This window comes from Scardinius erythrophthalmus, assembly GCF_964197995.2.
Source record: "Scardinius erythrophthalmus genome assembly, chromosome: 6".
In the NCBI taxonomy this organism is placed as follows: domain Eukaryota; kingdom Metazoa; phylum Chordata; class Actinopteri; order Cypriniformes; family Leuciscidae; genus Scardinius; species Scardinius erythrophthalmus.
The window spans coordinates 12605994-12622796 of NC_138226.1; the positions used below are offsets into that span (position 1 = coordinate 12605994).

The 16803-nt window shown below is 36.5% G+C and overlaps 2 protein-coding genes across 4 annotated transcripts; one reads left to right on the forward strand and one right to left on the reverse strand.

The window, feature by feature from the left end:
- Positions 1 to 7669: 7669 nt before the first annotated feature.
- On the reverse strand, positions 7670 to 11793 carry mab21l3 (mab-21-like 3; the record flags this gene model as incomplete). The annotated part of the gene is made up of 7 exons (XM_081369243.1): positions 7670 to 7903; positions 8046 to 8240; positions 9082 to 9263; positions 10785 to 11076; positions 11193 to 11264; positions 11369 to 11509; positions 11746 to 11793. The coding sequence occupies 7 exons, from the start codon at positions 11791 to 11793 to the stop codon at positions 7670 to 7672; spliced, it is 1164 nt and encodes a 387-aa protein (XP_081225369.1).
- A 1361-nt stretch (positions 11794 to 13154) lies between these two features.
- On the forward strand, positions 13155 to 15533 carry dnajc28 (DnaJ (Hsp40) homolog, subfamily C, member 28). 3 transcript variants are annotated; one of them, XM_081367770.1, is made up of 2 exons: positions 13155 to 13295; positions 13916 to 15533. In XM_081367770.1, exon 2 carries the CDS (start codon positions 13947 to 13949, stop codon positions 15078 to 15080), a length of 1134 nt encoding a protein of 377 aa, XP_081223896.1. In that variant the 5' UTR covers positions 13155 to 13295; positions 13916 to 13946; the 3' UTR covers positions 15081 to 15533. The 3 variants fall into 3 exon arrangements, with proteins under 3 accessions (XP_081223896.1, XP_081223898.1, XP_081223897.1); XM_081367772.1 differs by having other exon boundaries at positions 13897 to 15201; XM_081367771.1 differs by having other exon boundaries at positions 13174 to 13295; positions 13942 to 15533.
- Positions 15534 to 16803: the final 1270 nt, after the last annotated feature.

Below are 16803 nucleotides of genomic sequence, written 5' to 3' on the forward strand. Positions count from 1 at the left end.
TACTGTTATTATGCAACATTATAATTGTTAGCTTATGCCTAAACATTACATTTTAAAGTTGTTGCTCTGTAAATCTGAACGCTTAACATGAGGTCTTAGGACCTATTATGCAAGAGCTTTGGCAGTAATCTGTGTATATGGCAAAGCCACGCTTTTCTGACACCAAACATTCTTAAATGCCTGAGAAATATCCGTCACATGCGAAAGAAAGAGCTGCAGTGGTGTGAAGCAAGGCCACTTCAATGGGTTTTTCATTTGATGCATTGTTTTTATTTTATGTGTAAGCCTGTCATTACAAACGGTTATATCACTCAAGCACCCGAGTCTCCGTTTGGTGTGTTATCTGTTTATACCAAAGAGACACAGGTGCTACCTTATAACAAATGCATTGTAATTCTCCCCTTTCAATCCCTTTGATCTGATCACAAATCCATTAAAGGCATTTCTCTCATTGGGACATATCAAAGACCAGCTCTTTTTTCTCTTGATCTCCGTCCAGCTCGCATTCACCATCTCCCCACTTCAGATGTCCATAGAAGTCCAAATATAGACCACACACATCTTTTTAAACAGGTCGGATACACTGTCTTTTCATGGATCCTATTAAAAAACAAACACAAACGTGTCACGCTATAGACAAGGTTTCAGATAACACCATCCATACCCTGGACTGAGAGACAATGGCCACTGTAACGGTCCTGTCGGTTGATGGAAAAGCCATTACTTCTTTCTAGAAGAGCATTAGTGCTGGTGGGCATTCTGTCTGTGGCTCACTTTACTGATGCCTGTTGATAATGACGTGTCAAAACCTGTTAGACAATGAGAAAATGAATGATTGGGGATGTGACCTTAGGCATGACAGCAAACAGAATAGCACATCATATCAACATGCATGGCATACTAAACAGCATGTTTGACAAAATCCATCTTTATGTACATAAAGTGGAACCACTATTTATTTTGCATTTAATATACAATGGGAAACTGACTAAATTGAATCATAAAGGCATGGGGTTAATAAATTTAATGGCTATGGTGTTGGATCTAAAATGTCAGTGTTGACTTGTATTGGTTAAAGTTTTATTGTAAAAATCCTGTTAAATTTACAGTAGAAAATTGGCAGCTGTTGTTGCCACTCTAATACACTGTTAAACATCTGGTGGCAATGGCTATTACAGGATACCATATTTTAAAACTATAAATTATATACTAAATTTGGGCTTTTCGCAATACATATTTTCTTACTTCTGCAGAACACAAAAGAACATATTTTAAAGAATGCTGGTAACCAAACAAAGTTGGTGACCACATATGAAAAAATGTTTTTTTAGACATTTCTCAAAATATCTTCTATTATGTTCCACAGAAGAAAGAAAGTCCACCACTTTTGGATTGACATGAAGTTGAGTAGATGATGACAGAATATTCATTTTTAAGTAAACTATCCTTTAAGTGTTGACTTTGGATTAGATGTCATAGGTCTTGTAAAATTCTAATGAGAATGTTTGAGTTCATATTGAAATCTCAGACTTTTTATTACAGACTTTGGCATCCTGACATCTAAAATTCATGAAAAAGGATCTTCTGCTCACAATCCAAGCATGTAAACAAACAAAAAAATATCTTTTGCTTTCTATATTTATCTCTTTCGACATGGGCTGGGTTTCCCAAAGCACCAACTTTGCTGTTATACTCCAGTTATCTTACTCCTTACATACTCTGGGTTTCTATCTCTCTTTGCATATTTGTAACTGTCAGTCTATATCCGTGTCAAAGACAGATGGTTCATCTTCATGTCAGTCCCGTTGTCACACCAGCCTTTCTAGCTTCTTTCCTCTGCACCCCATGCATTTCTCGTTTATCAGTGCACCTGTCACCACTGTCTGTCTCTCTCTCAGACTATGCCACTCCATCTTGTCTTGATCCTGAGCATCTTCGATTGAAGCCCTTTGATGTTAGCTCTGTCTCCAACTCTAAAAAGATGCAACAGATGTGAAAGTATATCTCAACACTGAATGTAACAGATGATCCAGATTTGTCACATGAAAGGAATAGTTCCTCAAAACTGAAAATTCATGCTTTACGCAGCCTCACATTTTTCTAAACCCCAAAATATAATCAGATGTATTTTTAAAATATATTTCAATATATACAAAATATACAAAAAAGGGACAATAAATAAATAAACAAAAAACATACATATATTTTAAATATTTCTAATATAGATTTATCAATTTCAATACATTAGGAAAATTATTATATTTACATAAATCATTTTTATTTAATTGACTTAGTTGTATAGTAGCTGTACACTTATATTTAAGCCTATAAAATAATAAAATAATTTCCACTCATTTATTTTGGAAATGTTTTTATATATTTTCAATACAGATCGCAATCATGCTGTACATTAAATGCATCCCGCCATGTATTAAACATGTTGTACATTTTTACTTAAATTTTTTACTTAAAAAAAATGCAGCACACAAGTTGTACAGACTAATTTTATGATATTTATGTGGTCCTTGTTTGTGCTTTTTGGAGCTTGGCAGCCAGCAGTCATTAGAAAAGGTCATTTTATGGAACAGATATGTGACCCTGGACCACAAAACAAATAAATAGCTGAAATGAAAGCTGAATAAATAAGATTTCCATTGATGTATGGTCTGTTAGGATAAGACAATATTTGACCGAGATACAACTATTTGAAAATCTGGAATCTGAGGGTGCAAAAAAATCTAAATATTGAGAAAATCGCGTTTAAAGTTCTACATTTCTGTTGGCGATTTTGCTGTATCCACTCACACAAATATTTTTTTATATATATTTAAGGTATGAGATTTACAAAATATCTTCATGGATCATGATCTTTACTTAATATCCTAATGATTTTTGGCATAAAAGAAAAATCGATAATTTTGACCCATACAATGTTTTGCTGGCTATTGCCACAAATATACCCATGCAACTTATGACTGGTTTTGTGGTCCAGGGTCACATATGAAGAAATTACAGCATAAAGGTTTAAAATGACATGAGGGTGATTAAATAATGACAAAATTATCATTTCTGGGCAAACTATTCCTTAGTTCGATAGCTATATCTTGCACTCAGTGGTAATATTATACAACATATGGTTGATAGTAGCAGCAGAAAGTATGTTTGCATTTGACATGTTTATGGGAAACGGGTCTATTCCTCAAAGCTCCACATAATAGCTCATGCCACCCAGATGACATAATGTCCAGGGAAAGCTGTCTCACACTGAGACCATTATGCCATCGTACCAGCAGGATGTTACGCACAATTGTCCCTTTTCAAAGCCAGCGTGAAAGAAAGCGTGAAACAAAGAGTGAAAGAGAGGGTCACTATGTTTACCGCCATCCAAGGGAATGTTCCCTTAACCATTCACTGAGGCAGTTGCAGGGTTCTCCTCTTTTTGTGTGCACTCACTGAACTCAATCTTCCTCAAGGCCAAGGGTAATTCATCCTTGGACTCATACTTGCATGATGCAAAACATGAGTCGTGCACGATATTTATTGGATACTAGTCGTAACCAATCTAGTAGAACAGAGATAGTGAAATAGATAGAATGATTGAGAGAAAAAGAAAGGGTGAAAGAGCGACAGCGGGAGGATGAGGGTCTCCCAGTCAATTGCGATGCATGAGTGTGCGCCTGGCAACCCAAACAAAGAGCCGCTTGTTTCTTGAAATTCACTGAGAGTGGAAAAAAAACTGCATTAAAACAAATGGCACAACATATTAACAAAACCAGAGGAGCTATAAGCACAAAACAGGCCCAAAGGGCAGAACTTTCCAATGAGATTGAAAGAGAAGAGTGGAGAAGTTCAGCACTGAACTGAAGACGAATGTCAAAACTATAATTAAGTTGGTGAGGGACTCGGCGGATGATTTGAAATCTGCCATCTGCTTGTTGGTGCTCAGTTCTGCTGATGAACACGCTTTTAGCTGGCAGAATTGTGTAGTTATAGCATCTACTAAAGCAGCAAAAGCTAACTACGGAAGCTAACAAGCTAAACAACTGACTACCTGAGTAAAACACACATGTAATATATTTGATCATGTATTTGTTTTTTTGTTGTTGTATTATTTTAATTTAGCTGGTTAGCATGAGAAGTAAGCCCCGGCTGCAAACTATTTTGTCTTTAGTCAAGATGGCGTCAATTTGCTAGTCACTCTCAGTTTAAACATCTCGATCACAGAAATGTCCTTCTGAATGAAAGATTACAGCGAAACTAAAGATGAAAGAGTAGAGATATATGGAAAATATGATGTAACAGACATGATGGAGCTGTTTGATGAAGGAATATGGAAGGAAAACTTGTCTGCTTATTTTAGTTTAGCTAGTTAGCATGAGAAGTAAGCCCCCTGCTGCTAGCTATTTTGTTTTTAGTCAAGATGGCGTCAATTTGCTACTCAGTCACTCACAGCTTAAACAGCTCTGTCCCAGAAATGTCCTTATGAATGAAAGATTACAGCAAAGCTAAAGATGAAAGAGATATATGAAAAATAGGATGTAACAGACAGATGATGGAGCTGTTTGATGAAGGAATATTATAGAAGGAAATCCTGTCTGATGTTTAGTTTTCACAAACTCACAATTCTGGCACCATGCAATCCTGTCACCTTAGGGAGAGAAAACATTCAATTTGTGCTGAGAAAAGCTAGATTACAGACAGTTTTTCACTATAAGAAAGTTTATGGCTCCCGGCCTCAGTTTTCCGCATACTTATATCAACTTCTGCACTGAAGAGCTATAGAGAAAGCAGAGTGGATATTACTCAACACTTCATAAAATGTAGCTGTTGGATATATTGACAGATGTTTTGGACTGTTATTGTCAGGTTACAGAAGCTCCTAAATGAAGGTTAGCTTCTCAAAAATATACACTCATATAGACAAGATAAACAAACTCAAGAAGGCCTGAGTCATGAACATGCAGCATGTCTGGTAATGTAAGCACTGACACATTTATGATTGATTAAAAACTAAATACTGTCTTCCCTGACTATTTTTGTTGATTAATTATACACTCCTAAAAACAAAGATTTTGTCACACTTATTCAGTTGTGTTATAGCTCTTAGTTTAATTTTCATGGACTTTGTTTGTATTCATCAGTCACGTGTGTTCTTTGTCTTTGTTTCCCGCCACTCCTCTGTTTCCATGGACACTAACCATTCCTCTCAGCTGCTCATCATTTAGTTTGTCACCACTGTGTATTTAAGTTCTTCTTCACTCTTCAGTTGTCAGTTATTATTTTTGTTGGTGCATGATGTGCCTGCTGCCTTCTAGTTTAATAAACCTTGTTGATATTTTATAATCCTGTCGTCCGTCTTCTTCAATGATTCCATGAAGAACCGTTAACATCCACAACCCCATTACTGAAAGGTTCTTTGAGGAACCAACAATGGTTCTTTTATGGAATCGCTGTGAAAACCCATTTTTGGAATTTTAATGAAAGCCCAACAAATGAAGAAGTTCATTATAATCTAGAGTCTAGAGTAGACTGTGCATTGTCCACTAACCTTATTTACATCAATTCATATCAGTATTTATCTACACTAAAGAAAATCTTTGACAATCAAGATTTTGCAATTACTTTTAGCAGAATTCAGCTTTGTAATATGACTTTTTAATATCCTCTGAACAAGAGACTGTTTAATTAACCATCAAATACACAGAAGCAAGCACCTGTTGTCTCTGCTATAATACTGAATAAGATTAAGGCAATGTAAACTGAGAAATAATATAATGTTCATTAAACACCCATTACACAGTAGGCCTTCAGTTAACTGATTTGTAACAGGACTAAATGCTTATCAAGATATGACCATTTTTGTCCTACCAAGGAGAAGACAAAGTTTTTTTAGTTTTCACTTTATTGTAAATGCCGGGGTTACACCCCTACTCTTTTCAAAGGACATCCTGGGATTTTTTTTAATTATCACAGATAGACAGGACCTTGCTTTAAAGTCTCATCTGAAGGATGGTGCGGTTTTTGACAGTATAGAGAGTGTCCCCACTAAACTGTGGCACTAGGATCCACACAGACCACAAGGTGAGCACCCCCTTCTGGCTTCACTAGCACCTCAAAATGTTGTCTTGTTCGCACTTCTGCATATTCAAATTTGCAGTGTCACGACAGGTAATGAAACACACCAGTCAATCACTAGATTTGGTGATTGAGATTTGGAAGTTACATTTGCTTTGATGTTGTTTTGTGTCAGTTTTGGAGCTTGTCTGGTGTCTAAATGCTATTTTTGTATATAGTGAACGTATACCGCCTGTTATGTTAAATGGAAGAAAGAAAGTCAAATGGTTTGAAATGACATAGTGAGTAAATACTGACAGAAATCTTCTTTGGGTGAACTAATCCATGCATGTCAGATCACTGTGTCTCAGTTAATCTGGTATACCTTTTTGTATCAAAACACATGTCCTGAAAATTAAAGTAATAGTTCTTTATTACTGACTTTTGCTAATTAACCTGGCTCACCATGTTTAAAATCTAACAAATATTGCTGTAATCACAGTGCCCTCTGCTGGAGAACAGAACTAAGGGTTCCTGTCAGATGTTATGAAAGACCAGCATGTAAAATAATCAATTATCTTATTTGAACAGATCTTCTTCAATGGGCCACATGAGAAGATTTTATTCAGTGCTTTTTCTTTTCTTTTCTTTTTTGAAAAGCATAGGGGACATGATAGGTGGTTTGGAAATAATAAAATGAAACAAAAATCAAATAAAATAATAAAATGGTAACACTTTACAATAATGTTTACCCTGGCAATTTCTTAGTATTAGTCAACTACATTAGTTAACATGAACTATGAACAAGACTTCTACAGCATTTAATAATATAATTGTTAATGTTAATGGTAATGTTAATTTCAACATTTATTAATACATTTTTCAAATCAAAATCTGTATTTGCTAAAATCAGTTAATGGACTGTGAACTAACATGACCAAACAATTAACAGCAGTATTTTTTTTATCAACTAACATTAACAAAGATTAATGAATGTTGTAAGAAATAGAGGTAACACTTTACAATAATGTCTCATTTGTTAACATTAGTTAACATGAACTAATAATGAACCAAACTTTCACAGCATTTATTAATCTTAATCTTCAGCATTTACTAATACATTAATACAATCAAAAGTTGTATTTTTAACATTAGTTAATGCATTGTGAACTAACATGAACAAACAATTAACTGTATTTTTATTAACTAACATTAACAAGATGAGTACATATTGTAACAAATGTATTGCTCACTGTTAGTACAAGTTAGTTAATACATGAATTAATGTTAACAAATGAGACTGTAACATGTTAACAATTAAATAATTGTAAAAAATAACAGTAAAACAAAGTGTGAATTGCTGATGAGAAAAACATTTAATTCAATGATTTAATTCAGTGTCTCTCATGCCATTCATTCGCAATGTTGGCCTACTGTAAAAAAGCTGACATCATAATTCTGGTGAAAATTTCAGGATAAGACAGACAAAAGGAGGAAATACATACATACTTACAATAATCATAGCCTATTACCATGATCATCTCATCAATATGATGCAGTCAAAACAGAGCACAGCTAACATAGATCTATGCCATCTAACCCACAGAGGAAGTTTCTAGTGAACGTATGTTCCTGGGCTGTCCAGGAAATTATTGATCTTATTTGCCACGTCATCAAGCTCATTAGTATTGCTGTATTTCAGAAGGTTGTGGGATCGTACAAAGTAATGCCGGAGATAATGCTGGCTAACACACTTATGTAGCTTTTGCACCAGCCGTAATACGCATTCCCTGAAGTCTCTCCAGTCCCTGGTGCAGGGGTACTTCTCACATGTCCAGAAAAGCAGTGTCTAGATGACGTAAGGACATTGGGAAAGTGTGTAAACTTCCTTTTGTATACAAGCAGTATGGAGTTTCAACAGCCATATTAACTGAAATCACAGGAAAGATGATAGGAGAAATGTAAAGAGGCTGGTTTGGTTGGGCTGGTACCTGTAGATGGTAGGCAGTGATGACGGGTTTGCTTCCAGGGCACCAGACGTCCTCCTTGAGCTGTCTGACCACCCGATAACACTTCCTGCGGCAACCGCCGTCCTCATCTATATTACTCAACAGCACCTGCTCTGCCCGTGAGAATGACAGCAGCCAGTGGTAGTTTGATGTGGCCATTAGATTGAATCCAAACGACTGCAGGGAATTTATTAAGATTAATCAACATTGTATTAAACAGTACCCTGGCAATTTTCTGCTTACTAGTCAGTTAATAACTGAGTTAATAATAAAATAATATTAAAATATACAATATATTCAGTATATTCAGTATATAATATATATATATATATATATTGATATATATATATATATCATTTATATATCATTTATATATTTTCATTTTCCATTATATTTCATTTTATTTATATATATATATATATATATATGTGTGTGTGTGTGTATATTTATACGTGTGTGTGTGTGTGTGTCTAGACAGACTGACCGACAGACAGACAGACTAGATAGATAGATAGATAGATACACACAAATATAACACAAAATAGCTACACTGTAAAAAAAAATTACATCCCCAAGTCAAAAATTTCAAGTGACCGATAACATCTACATTTTTCAATTAGTCTGACGTATTATTTCTTATTGAGCCAATGTTAACAGACTATTGCAACAAGAATTTCACTCGGGCCAATTGAAAAATTTAGATGTTATCGGTCACTTGAAATTTTTGATTTGGGAGGGTTAGAAATTATTTACAGTGTAAAAATATATCATAAAAATAAAAACAGGTTAAACTTTATTTTAAGTTGTAATTATGCAATTAAGTACCGAGTAATGTACTTACTATAGGGTTTAGGTTATGAGTAGGGTTTGGTTTAGGGTTAGTTGCTTGTAAATATGTATAATTTTTTTTACTGTGTATAATGTAATGTGTAACAAAGACGTAAAATGAAGTGTAACCTAAAAACATATTATATATAAATTATTTACAGTATGTAAATTCATATATACATCCACTGACCTTAATACATCGCGCACGCTCCGTGGAGGGCCATCTCTGAAAGAGCCGGGGCCACCGAGCCCTCTTTGGCCAGTAGTTCATCAGCTCCACTGTAGGAACCAGTTCCACCTCAATTTGTGCCTCTGATGTTTCCACAGCAACACGTACCACTGATCCAACTGATTCCAGCATACTCACCTTACCTGTGAAAGAAAGGCGAAAAGAAAGTTAAAACACAAAAGAAACTAGTCTATGCTGTTACACTTTAGTGCACATTCATGCTTAAAAATGATTTACTCAAGTGGGATTTATTCCTGGATCCACATACTTATTGACCATTTTAGGATTCATTTTAAGGACAGAACTTGGGTTAAGGGCTTGAACAACATTATTATCAACCTATCATTTCTCTCTGATATATATATATATATATATATATATATATATATATATATATATATATATATATATATATATTTGATAGGGATATTCACATTGTGCTATATGGTGTCCATGTGTTTGCAGAAATGTGTTTACCATTAACACATTGAACCTGTGGGTCAAATGAGAAAACTTAAAGACTTTAAAAGCCCTGCCTGTCAACTTCACTTCACACTGTGTCATTCTAAAGATTTCCTTTGCTACAACTCATCTGTTATAATAGCTGCATACAAGCTTTTATTGATTGCATTAAAAATACTTACAGTGGGATCCAAAAGAAAACACTTACATTTTTTCTAATGTAATACAATGGTTTTCATTACAAATTATATTCTGAAAACTATGAAGAAAAGTTCAATTGGACAATGGAATTAATGTGGCTAATGTTAGAAATTAACTTAATATAATTATTAAATAAATATTAATTTAGCAAATTCTTCCAAAATCCTAAAACATTTAGTATATTTTGGTTTAAATTATATTTTGGATCTCTGATTTTCAATGTGGCTTTAAAAACCCTACTGTATATAAAACATTATAAATTAGTGAGTCACTAGCAAGTATTGTACCACGTAACAAGATTGTAGGTAGTGTAAAAAAAAATCAAAACAATAAAATGATGGGTGGATGGGTGAGTGGGTGAGTGGGTGGATGGATGGGTGGATTGATGGATGGATTGATGGCGGGTGGAAGGGTGGATTGATGGATGGATTGATGGCGGGTGGATGGGTGGATTGATGATGGATTGATGGGCGGATGGATGGATGGATGGATGTATTGATGGGCGGATGGATGGATGGGTGGGTGGGTGAATGGATGGATGGGCGGGTGGATGGATGGGCGGGCAGGTGGATGGATGGATGGATGGATGGATGGATGGATGGATGGATGGATGGATGGATGGATGGATGGATGGATGGATGGATGGCGGGTGGATGGATGGATGGGCGGGCGGGTGGATGGATGGATGGGCGGGTGGATGGATGGATGGGTGGATTGATGGATGGATTGATGGCGGGTGAATGGATGGATGGGTGGATTGATGGATGGATTGATGGCGGGTGAATGGATGGATGGGTGGATTGATGGATGGATGGATTGATTGTGTAATCCCAAAACAGTTGCATATCAATAGAATATTATTAGTTGAGTTTTTTCATCATTCACTTGACAGTGTGTGAAAAAATAAAAGTAGCCTTGAAAAACGGATAGAAATCTAACTAAGAAATCTCTTCTCTCTCGTGCTGTGCGAGTAAACAAGGGGACACTATAAAAACACTAACTTGTTAGTCCACAGGTCTTTATGGATGTCTCCAGATGCTCTTTGAAGATGTTCACCACCTTGGCTGGCACAATATCACCCTCAATGGTCATGCAAGCATCCTGCCACTCCTGACTCGGGTTGACGAAACTCTCCAGCTCCAGCCACTGGTAGAGCTTCTCTGGCTCACGGACCGGTGAGAGGAGACGAGACCCGCTCAGTGTGTAGTAACGCCACTGACGTGTTCGCCTCACCTTATAACCCATCAGGCCCTGTAGAGGCACTGAGATCAGGTACAGAGTTGGAGTGAGCACCTGCCAAAATGAGCCATAAATCTATCAGTACATACACAAAGCAATGAAAAAGCAGATGCACAATGTTTTACTTGTACAATCATGTTATACTACAGCGGTTTAGTTTTGTTGCTTACTTGGATGGCGGGGTTGTATGCACATCTTCCCCGGAGTAATGCAGACCATTTTGAAACTAAAGCCGTCTGGTCCTAAATCGGATTGTGGACACCAGAGGAATTAAGATGTTACAAAAGCATCCATAATTAAATGTTACTATTTGCATAACAGACAAGAAGCCTACATGAAGTATTACTTTGAGGCTGGCATTATGAACTCCAGAGTTTGCAATGGACTGGAAACGAGCATCCTTTGAGCTGACCTCAGCCGTAAGATCGTTTATGATTTTCTGCACATTTTCTACAGACTTTGAAACCTGCCGATGTCTGAGATCCACCTGACAATAACACATTCGAATTCGCAATTAATATAGAAGAACAAAATTAGTATCTTGTAAACAAGCCCAGACAGTGTCATTAAAGCTATCTGATTAAATAAAATAAAATGTAGAATTCTTTAAGCTACCCAAAGTTATTTTTTAAGCTATCAAACTGCAGATAAAATAAAATATTAAAAAAAGATAAATTTAGATCTTTGTGCTTAATAAAACCCATGACAGCGTAAATAGGTCACCTGATTTTGCAAATAGTTGTCCAGATCTTCATCTGTGAAGTTGGTCATTTTGCAGTCTATCCTTAGAATCGGTGACCTCTTCGAATGCTATTTTTAAGCCTTCTTTCCAGCAGCAGAGCTTGACATAAGGTCTTTGTGGTCCTTTTTTTGCAGTTCTTTTGTGTCCCAGTGTACGTGTGACACAGATTGCACGAGGGAAAAGCACTTCAGCAGAGACCCATTGATCTCACAATATTGATTTCTGAGATGCTAAAAAGCTCCCATGTTCCTCTGGGCAAATGAGTCCACCAATTGCTTACTCACATGGCAGATCACACACATAGAGAAATTTGAATGTAAACATTTGTTTCATTTTAATCTAGCCTTCATTAGATCTATAGGTGGTATAAACAAACATGCAACTTTACTAGACAACGCTTTCTAACAATGTTGCTTTTATGTCAGTCTTAATATATCAAATATAAGCTAATTTCAGCAATATCATCAAATAGATGTTATAAAAATATAATTTTAAAAAATTGAAAATCTAAGACCACTTGAATGGTTTTTTTTTTAAGCTTGCAAATTAATTTCAGGATTTTGAAAAAATAAAACCAATCCACATTGGTCCAATTTAGGACTTTGAAAAATGTAAAAACAAGAGGGGTTCTGGCATAAAATGAATAAGAAAAATTCATGAGTTCATGCAGCTTGAGCACTGTCATTACAGTAAAAAAGGGACAAACCAAATATAATGATAAAATATTGATAATGTTTAATGAAATGGACTTTTGGACCCCTCAGTATGTCATTCACCGCAATGCACTACATGTGCATTAATTGGCTGGCTTCTTACACAGTCCAACTTAGTAGAGTTCATGTGATCGCAATATAGAAAAAACATTGTTCCAGTCACTTGCACTCCACCCATTAACACACATTAGCCTTCTGCTGTCAGTGGTGGAGAGAAATTGAGCTAATGACATCTGGGTCTGGCCAATTAAGGCAGTGTAATACTAATTCATTAACATCATAAATAGGCCTAACACTTATTTATGCAATTAGATGGAGCAAATGATGAACCCTGCTGGAAAAAAAACCCACCTCAAACCAGCCTGTACGGTGTCTCTCAAAAGCATTGTAAGCCTATCACAGTATTGGCAACAATGGTCTCTATAAGATCAACTTAGCTCACAATCCTTTTGGGAAACACATCCCTGGCCCTGGATTGTTTCCAGAATGGTCACATTTTCTCCAGACTAAATCACTGTGCAAAGAGGACAGCAGTAGGCTAGGCTAGATATATTTTTAATAAATATTTTTTAAAAGAGAAAGATTTAAGCCTGTTATAATGTCTCTAAAAGTCGGCTGTTGATTTTTGTCGCCATCTAAAGGACACATTAGATCACGCGCTTTACCCTGAAAACAGTGACTACATTTCCCAGCAAGCTGTTCGACATTAATATATAACAACAAACTCCAGTGCATTTTTTTCTTTCAAAACGGTGTCATTCATATAACCTAAATACATGGTGACCTAACTCACGCTGCAGTGGAGAAATCCGAGCTTGGTATGTCCTTGTTATACTGTTTTTAGGCTGAATGACCCAATGTGTTCATGTTTGATATGTAGTTTTGAGCATTAGCTCTCATGCTACAACAAACCTGTCCAATAACACTGGAGTATTTTGTGGACTAATAATCAAATAGGTTTATCGTAATCATCTAGAAACACTAGCGCACGAGTTATTGACAAAACTTTGTAAAATCTGACGTAGCAATAAGCTATGCTAACAAGTAATAACACTAGGCTTTTAGGCTATATGAAATGTAAATAATGTGCCCTAATTTCATTGACGGTTTTCCGACAAAATAAAAGCTCGATGGCTTAACTTTTGAAGATATCAGGAGACATATCATAAATATTAGTGCTGTGTTATTTTTATTTTTTATACACTAATATTATTATATTTGTCTTAAATCTTAGATTTTTCCAGAGACATATTACAATATTCATATTTATTTTGTATAACGTTGCATAACTTAGTGTTTGGTTTGATAGTTTCTTTCTAAAGCAATGTATGAATACATAAATGTATTCATACATTGATTCATACATGTACATGTAATATAAATGTATTCATACATTGCTCAAATGTTAATTATTTTCAGCTTTATCTTGTAATTTCAGTATATTCCGGTGCTGTTTGCATATAGGCACAATGAACTGCTGGCTATTGTTACGGTTACACAGCGGGGACCTTCGCATTTCTCTCCTGCCTCAGTACTGTTCCCTCAGCAAGCGAGCCCTCAGCTCTAGAGCTAACATCCACAGCTTGAGAGAGAGCTACCGTCTGCTGCAGCTGCCTGACGATGGAGCCAGCGGCCCTGCAGAGGTCAAGGAGGCGTACCTACGCATGGCCAAACTCTACCATCCAGATTCCGGTGCTCCCACGGCAGATGCGGCTCTTTTTTCCCAGATAGAGGAGGCCTATCGGGCTGTGCTTACTCACCTCGGCCGGCAGAAGTCTGTCTCACAGTACAACCAATCGCTGGAGGAAGAAGAGGATGATAAAGTTAAAGGTAATGCCCCTCAACACAGACATTACCTCAGTTTTGAAGGAGTTGGTTCTGGCACTCCCAGTCAAAGAGAACGACAGTACCGGCAGATTCGCGTTGACCGCGCCACCGACCAGGTTCTGGAGTACAGACGCAAGGAGATGGAGAAGGCGGCAGCGGAAGAAGGAGCCATTGTGACCCGGGATGCACGCTTGCGCAGCAAGAAGATCAAAATCACTCAGGCGGTAGAGAGGCTGGTTGAGGACCTCATCCAGGAGTCTATGGCCCGTGGAGACTTCCAGAACCTCAGTGGCACCGGCAAACCGCTCAACAAGTTTGATCATAACCCATATATGGACCCCATGACGCACAACCTCAACAGAATCCTCATCGACAACGGTTACCAGCCTGAATGGATTGTGGTACAGAAGGAGATCAGGGAAACCATCGCTAAAATGAGGGAAAAGTTGCAGAAGGTCAGGGCCAGGCTGGGGGAACCTATGAGACACTCTGAAACCCTTCAGTGGAAGGAGCACTGCGCTGTGTTTGCTGATGAACTGGGGAAACTCAACAAGAAAGTGGACAATTTCAACCTGATTGTCCCTCTCATGAGCAGGCAGATGGTGCATTATAGCCTGAAGAGGGAGCTGGAGAAAATACTGAAAACTGATCAGCTGCTCAGGCAAGAGAAGGAAAGAGAAAAAGAAATGAAGCAAGATGAGCAGATGGAGACAGCAAGAACATCTCAGCACACCAGACAAGGACTTATCACATGGATGCAGAATCTGCTTAAATGAGGCTGCATTCAAAAATGCAGAGCTGTAATTGTTCACCTATTGGCCTATTATTAGTGCGATTCAAATTTATTATATTCAAATCTTATTATAACTGTAATAAAGCATGAAACAATTATTGTCTTGCTTATTAAACACTATCAGAAGATATAATAATAAATAAATAATACATTGTTGATGAATAAATACTAAATATAAATATGTAACATATTGTTGGAAAATCCTACCAGACATCTCAAACATTCCATGACCTTACAGATGTTAATTGCACATGTTAATTTTGTTACAACAAATGCCTACAGGAATAACACACTGATCCAACAAAATCCCTCAACTGTTGGAGGCTGGTGTTTCTTGGGATATTGTGCACTAGCCTTAAGACTGCAGTTTAGATGAACCTGTACCTGTTATAAAACAAAACTGAATGTTGAATTCAATTAAATTAACAACAGACATATAAATGTATATATTTTTTTTCCATTTAATGAAACAGAAAATCAAATTTATACTCCGTATGGAGATAAAAGAAGTCAACGACATTAACCTAGGCCCACTCCTGGTGTCTTCCACTGTACCCTGGAAGGTGTCCCAGAGCAGATGGGTTGCTGATGACCACAGGAGATGCTATACTACCCCAGTCTTTAGCTATATACTGATGATACGGATCCTGTGAGTTCTCCACCTTCTTTGAGCGGATATAGCTGAACATGATGCCAAAGGTAAAGAAACTGAAGAGTCCCACCATCAGACAGATGTAGATCATGCCGTGACCTTGATCATTCACTGGAGTTCCACTCATATGCAAAGGTGGATGATGTGGAGGCACGTATGGAGCTGCTCCCATTGCCCATGTCTCATTAAAGTAGTGCTGCAACCAGGATACCAGCAGAGAATGCACAACTGTGTAGTTCTGCTCTAGCATTCTCCCCACTGTTGATACAGACAGCAAACTCAATAAGTATAAATACAGATAGGATCCATCATTAGTATGTTTCATAACTTCTAATTTAATTTATCTGATAGAATACTTATAGCCAAATATATTAAACCAGTCAAAAGTTTGAACACACCTGACTGAATTTGTTTCTCATCATTTTACTATTTTGATCTAAATGCTAAAGCCTAAATGTTTGAAAATAATTGTACTTATGTATACACACTAGTCTGAGATCTGTAAGAGTAAGATAACAATACTTTTATTCAGCAATGATGCATTAAAGTGACCAAAAGTGACATTACAGACATTTAAAATGTGACAAAAGATATATGTTTCAAATAAATGCTGCTCTATTGAACTTTCTTGTGCTCAAAGAATTGTGGAAAAAAAGTATATTTTTCAAATAAATGCTGCTCTTTTGAACTTTCTTGTGCTCAAAGAATTGTGGAAAAAAAGTATTACGGTTTCCACAATAATACGGTGTCCACAGCATAATGGTTCAATATTGATAATAAGAAGTTATTGAGCACCAAATCAGCATCGAATGCTTTCTGAAGGATCATGTGCACTGAAGACTGGAGTACAGCCTGCTGAATAAATTACATTTAGCTATATATTAAAATATAATTAATAACATAACAATAATACTCAAGCACTGGTGAACGGTATGCAAAATTGATACATAAGTTTATATATTTTATTTTAAATTGGAAAATGAAACCTTGTGCAGGCAATGCAGCCAACAAGTGCTCAGTATAAAATATAATCAACATATAAACATACATTTTT